The sequence below is a fragment of the Molothrus aeneus genome, chromosome 3 (assembly GCF_037042795.1).
Source record: "Molothrus aeneus isolate 106 chromosome 3, BPBGC_Maene_1.0, whole genome shotgun sequence".
Classification (NCBI taxonomy): domain Eukaryota; kingdom Metazoa; phylum Chordata; class Aves; order Passeriformes; family Icteridae; genus Molothrus; species Molothrus aeneus.
This window is the reverse complement of record NC_089648.1, coordinates 77,442,784-77,449,487: the sequence shown is the minus strand read 5'-3', so window position 1 is coordinate 77,449,487 and position 6,704 is coordinate 77,442,784. Positions and strand designations below refer to the sequence as shown.

At 37.3% G+C, this 6,704-nt stretch overlaps 1 protein-coding gene across 2 annotated transcripts in view; it reads right to left on the bottom strand.

Moving 5' to 3' along the window:
- Nucleotides 1-840: 840 nt before the first annotated feature.
- Nucleotides 841-6,704, bottom strand: part of ROCK2 (Rho associated coiled-coil containing protein kinase 2) — a 96,118-nt gene continuing 90,254 nt past the window's right edge. The window contains exon 32 of one of the 2 annotated variants that reach the window (XM_066547210.1): nt 841-2,975. In XM_066547210.1, coding sequence (XP_066403307.1) covers nt 2,972-2,975 — 4 coding nt within the window. In that variant the 3' untranslated portion in view covers nt 841-2,971. Of the gene's footprint in view, nt 2,976-4,003; nt 4,302-6,704 lie in introns of those variants that run through there. The other variant, XM_066547211.1, reaches the window with a different exon arrangement.

Sequence of the window (6,704 nt, the reverse complement as noted above, 5' to 3'; positions counted from 1 at the left end):
CAAGTCTGACTCCTGGTTTTCCAGAAGATTAATCTGCAGCTTGGCTATACCACTTGTTTATGCTTGTGAGACAAAAGGACTTGCAACGAGAGAATTTTCTATAGGTGAGTCATTCAGGCCATAAAAATGTCCTGTTTGCTTAGGACAAGCCTGTAACAAAAAGAAAATGTTAAAACATCAGTGACTTTCACGACAAATACTCCTTAGTTCATGAATATGCCCTTCTCTTAAAAATATTAAAAGGTCACCACTAGACAATAAGGAAACAACACAAACTCCAGGAACTAGCATTAAAGAGGTGTTTGCATTTCACAGCAGGATAAGGGAGAAGAACAGAAGAGCAGCTCTGCCTTCTTTTTGTGTGCTGGGTACGAAGTGAGGTGTGTGCACCTCAGCCCAGAGGCCTTGAGGAAGCTGTGCTAAGTTAGCTCTGCTCTGGGCAGAGGGCAGAGCACAGGAGCCCAGTGCTCCCTGAGGCCCGAACTGCTCCCTGACTCCGTCTCAGCACAGCCTGCTGTCCGTACAGCTAAGGACTGTTTGTACAAGCATGGAATTCAGACACTGGGACTAGCAATACTATCATATAGTACATCTCCTAAAATGTCAGGCTCAGCAGGGCCCCGTGGATTCACAGTAAATGAGAGCAAGCCAGGGAAAGAAAGTGCAAAGGATCCAGCCCCAGCAGTGGAGGAGCTGCCAAACAGCTCCCCTGGAGTCTGCTCTTTCTCCAAACACACAGCCTTTGCTGGGCTGCCTCTGGAACAGCCCTTGCCCTTCCCATATCTGCTGCAGTAGTTATCTTTATATTTAAATATTTCAATTAATTACCAGCTTCTCAAGTTCAGGAACTATTTTACCTTACTCAAATAGTTTATTTAAAAATATATATATATATAATATTCTCCAATTCAGAAAAGGATAGAACTTCCCACAATGTAACATTTTTTATATATATATATATAAAATATTTATGCATTCAGTGAATGGAAACAGTTTTACTGTATACATTTTTAATGTTGTACTCTATGCAAATCTTCATTATCTAAAAATATACCGTACTTCTGTAAATCAAAATAAGCAGGGAAAAACCACCATAGCTGTACTCTGGGTTATAATACCTAACAGAAATGATATGAAAGTTTTAGTTTTGAATTTAAGAACTCACAAACAACATTTTACTTTGTGAGCACATAAATAGAAGACTGAATACATTCTTGCTTTGTTAAGCTGAACTGTAGTAGAGGTTACAAAATGTAAATATATTTATTAATTTTCAGTATTTCAGTGTTTCCAAGTCCACCTTTCATGATAGTGTTAAATAAAACATGGTCCTATCCTTCCAAACATTTCAACACTCTTTAAAAAACAAAAACAAACAAACAAAATTTTAAAGTGAAATGTCCTCCTTCATTGAAGTGTTAGATCATATTTTAAATTACTGCACTCCCACACAATATTATATATATATATATATTCTAAATATATATATATATTTATATATATATATAAAGAGACCAAATAGGAGACTACATTTTTTACTGTCAATATGTTTAACATCACATACTGTAGTTGTATAAAACATGCATTTTCTGGGATAATTATGAACACATCATGAATGAGCCCATATATATTATATTTTTTGTACAACTCCAAGTTAAAAAAAAGTCAGAATAAGTGCCTCTGAGGCCCTTTCTTCCCAGCTGTCAGTTCTCAAAACACACTACTGAATTTTTTATCTATGCCTACAGCTATGTGCTAGAGAACCAGATTAAAACTTTAAAATACATCTACAGTATGTTTCACTTTTCTTAAAGTTTGTGACAGTCCTCAGATATTGTGTTGTGAAATGTAAAAATAGTCACAGATTCTTTTATTTTCCAGAAATAAAAAAAAAAAACACATCTAGGAGAGTATGCAAAAACAAGGCAAAATGAAGTTTCATAGCACTTAATGAGGGTTAATATAAGTCAATAAGGAGTACTGAGGTTTGTAAAAAGGGCTGGATGAGCAGTTACATGTACAAGCAAATGGTCTGGTAAATCCCATGCTCTCAGACATTGTTTCTGTAACCAACACTTCTCCACCCTTAAAACCAGTTGATATACATTCAAAATAGGTTGACACTGATATACTTAATAGGTGTAAAAATAGTGCACTATTTTTTCTGCCACAAAGCAAAACTGCATCCTAAGAGCTGGTAAACTTTCTTTTTCCTTAAATAGAAAGAATGGGCAAAAAAAACTTGAAAAAAATTTAAATTAAGGCAATTAGACAGGTACAAGGGGACTGCCCATGATGATGTAGCTGAAACTAGTATATACTTCAAACCTATACTAGCTGCTGAACACTGACATGCAGCTTCTGATAGATGTGTATGAATGATATAAACTTCAACATTATGGCTTTATACAAGTGCATAGTTGCAACTGCAATAAGTAACGGTATCTGATTAATAAGCATAAAAAAATAAAGTGGAAAGATTTTTAAACCCCTCTTGCAGTATTACAGTACAATATATTTACACAGTTTAATGGTCACTTCTCACAGATGCAGTCTATATCACTGTGGTGGATCCTCCTCCGGTTCTACGTGCAGACATGCTGGTGGCATCTTTACCAAAGCTGAAAAGTCAGTTTCTTCCATTGCAATACTCATTCCTCTCAATCCTTTTATGAAATGTAGTGTATGTGTCTTGCCAAGAAAGCTTTTGTGGAACAGAGCTTAAAAGGTTACCTAACATATCCTTTGACTATTTACCAACCATTCCTCAACTGATCAGTCACTTGGGAGAATACAGGAAAACCCTCAGAGATTAGTAATTTATATTGCAGCAAAAATGTAAACCTCTGATATATATAGCACAATCTCTCAGGAAAATATATATTTTTAATATATTTTGGGATATGTTTCAGTCTTGCTGTAACGGGAAGAAAATTATCACCTTGACTGTGTCTGCATTCACGGAAAGCAGTTAGCTGAAAAAGAAGCAGGAAGTTTGGTCAGTAAATGCAACAAATGTAAATCTGACAAAAATATACTTCTTCAAAGTCTTCCTTTAAGATGGGTTCATCATTGTACTTGTGAGAAGCGCCTTTCCTCTGCATCCAACAGCAGCATTACTCCAGTATAGCACATCCTTACACACTGTAATCCCAAATCAATTAAACCCCCTTGCAATACATGAGGGTAAAGTACAATATGCACAGTGTAATAGTTACTTCTAAAGGATTAGTGATCAGTAAGCTTTTAATACACAAAGATGCAGAATATTTAATTAACATAATGCTCATTACTGTGAACACTAAGCCAGTTAAGTTCTGCAGGAGCTGGTTCCTCAGTTCCCTGAGCACACAGCAGAGGAGCAGCCCCGGTGCCACTGTTATACAGCTGAGACATATCTCACATACTGTTTAAAACAATTCTTTGGCATTTAACATATAGGTTTTTTCTGTGTAAATATAAGATTGCATCAATGTGTGAAATGATCAGATCCTGAGGTCTATAAAAAAGGTAAAGCTATTTGCAATACATCCAGAATTAAGCCATGGGACAAATCGGATCACTGCAACAGCGGGATCTTTCTAAAGCAGTCAAGGAAACCACACCACAGAAGCTGCAAACCCATCTGTTTACATAGTTGTCAAATGCCTGGTTAGGTACCCAGAAAGCACAGCACTGCAAAGGAAAGCCAAGTCAAATCCACTTCAGAACAGAGGTAGAAAAGCAAAATGCAGAACTCCAGTGATTTCATGTCTGCTAGCCATAGACCAGTTTATATTCAAAGCTTAGAAATGAAAAGTAAATAAAAACCAAGTCTACTTCAGCTAAACATCCAATTGCTACCATCTCCCTTTTATCCTTCAAATATTCAATGCTGAGGTTCCCAGTATTAGCATTAGAGATGAGCAAGCACCCTGAAAACAGCAGTTTTGGGTTTTTTTTCAGGCAGGCAGACATGAATTTTGGAAAAAAAATCTAAAATTAGAAAAATAAAACACTGGCAAAGGCAACAACTTTGTTTTAATGAAAACGACGACTCCAGAAGTTCAATATGATGAACAGAATCTCATTTTTCTGTTTAAAATTTCAAAATGAGATCTTGTATTTTCTCTGCTTTGAGAAACAAAATCCAACATAGCATGCTGTATTCAAAGGCAAACAAATCCATTCCTCTCTATTTAGATTTACCCCTTATACTTCTTCAGAAATCAAAAACATCGTCATCATCATCATCATCACCATCAATATCATCAACATCATCAAAGGACCAATCCCAGTCCTTAAATGCCAGATCAAGTAATCTGCAACAGGAGGGTTTGATGTTTAATGAGTGTCACACTTCTATAAAAGACTTGAAAATTCCTTTTGCTATCACTAAACCTTTTTAACTGAAAGACTGTTTAATGTAGGTGGGCTTGTTCCTTTGCCTATCACGAGTATGAAGATTCAGTTAGTGTTCATAAAAAAGTTAAGAATATTGCATTCATTGCAAATCCATCTCAAAAATAATTCTATTCAATACAGAACTCTTACCATATTGATTTTTTCCCCTAGAATTTCAGTAGGAAAGACCAACATGTACCTTTTATAAAATTATCTGCTTTCTGTTTTGTTGCTGTTTTTGCTGACTGAGGTGGTTTTATGCTCTTCTGCTATCCCCTTCCAGACAATAATGCAAACCTAACAATTTTTCCAATAAAATCAAGTAATTTTGAGTGCTGCAAAGAACATTGAATAAGATAGCACTTCATCTGAACGTACAAACAAATATAGCAGGATTTTACTGGATCCCAAAAACAGGGTGATTACACTATGAAGCTATTCTGTAGCTTGTTATTTAAAGTTAAGCAATGCCAAAAAAGAGGATTTATCAACTTGTTGTCTAGGCCTCCCTGTCTATGCTCCTTGTATGGTCACTATAGAACAAAGAAGGCAAGCAAGGCAAACTCTGTCAGCAAATGAGTTATTTTACTTATCTGAGGCATTTATTTTGGGATGAGGTGAATCATTGTCTAGAAGCACTCAACTCTTTCTGTTCTAATATCTTAAGTACTAACTTTTCAACTACTATAGCTACAACAAATGAAACACAGCCTAGTCATCTCTCCAGTGAGCTGGAAGGATCCTAATTAGGGGTTGTATGCCAAGCACAGGATGCAGGCATGGAAACCTTACCCTAAGAGAGCATCAATATAAACATGTTACATTGTTTAATACAGTTAATCACATGTTTTAAACAAAATGGGTTTCAGGGGAATTTGTATTTTCTGGCTCTAAACTATTTAAACCTTTAAATGTGATATAGCCCTGAAAAGGCTCAATATTCATTTGTTACATGAACTATGGCTATTACACTTAAATTTATAGGAATTAAAATACATGAAAGTTGGGGTTTTTTTTCAATTTGGAATTATCCATTTGGCATGACCCAACCAAATGGCTGAGCAGAAATTATATGGTCTGTATGAAAAACTGGTTTGCCCTTTCTTAAATCCTCATGAAGAAAAACAGTCATGAAAACCATCATTGTGGTTGTGTGAAATTCCTAGCACGGACAGCATTTTTAGGACAAGGCAGCTTGGAAGGAACCTGCTCAAAGCAGAGTCAGATACAAAACCAGCCCAGGATGCTCAAGGCCTTGTCCTGTCAGGTGTTGAGAGCCTCCAGAGATGGAGCCTGTCCAGCCTCATTGGCCTCCCTCTCTGCATTGGCTTTTCCTTCTCTCCAGCTGGAATGTCTCCTGGTTCAGGGGAGCCCCTTGTTTCTCACCATGCAGCACTGATGAGCCTGGCTCTGTCTCCTGGATGCCCTCCCCAGAGGCTGCTATGGGAGCCCCTGGACACATCCATCATCCAGACTGAACAAGCCCAGCTCCCTCAGGCATCTGCTCCGACCATCCTGGTGGTCTCTGCTTGCTCCTTCCCCAGTGTGCTGAGGTCTGGCTGGAATGTGGGGGCTCAGAGGTGGAGGCAGTGTTGTGCTGCAGACTATGGAGTGGACAGAGGGGTATAATCTTCCCTCAGCCATCCAGCTGTGCTCCTCTTGGTGCAGTCCCAGAGCCTACCTGGCTGTCAGGGCCCACTGCTCAGTCCCTAGATTGAACTGGCAACTACATCTTCATTCTTCATAAAGTTCATAAAGGAAAATTAATTATTTCATATGGTAAGCCCTTGCACAAAAGCCTCATAGAAACAACACTGAGATATAAATTTGCCATAGCAATTACAGTTATTTATGAGTATGTGGTTTCTAATTAAAGGTGTTTAAATCCATACAAATTTCCACTGGTTTGACAGACCTGCATTATTCTGGTAATAGGTGACATGACCTCACAGAACTACACTTTTCTTCTGTTAGGTACATTTGTGAGGCTAACTTGGAAACTTAAACTGAAGAATTACATGCTTTACACACAAAAACACTCACCCCCCTCCTTTTCCCCCAGTATAGAATGGTAAATACTATGCTATGAAAGCATTTTGTACCAAAGTTCAAGACTGAAAAAAGGGTATTGGAAGAAAAAATAATTATTTGCAGAACACCTAAATATAGCTATTGAAAAAAATCAGAATTTATCATATACCTTTATATGTTAACAGCAAGAAACAGAGTAACACCACTAAGTTAGACAGTAAACAGTATGCAGAAGTGATCTACTTGTCCTCCAAATTGTCATGAATGTTTTCCTGATTCATGCTTTCAGT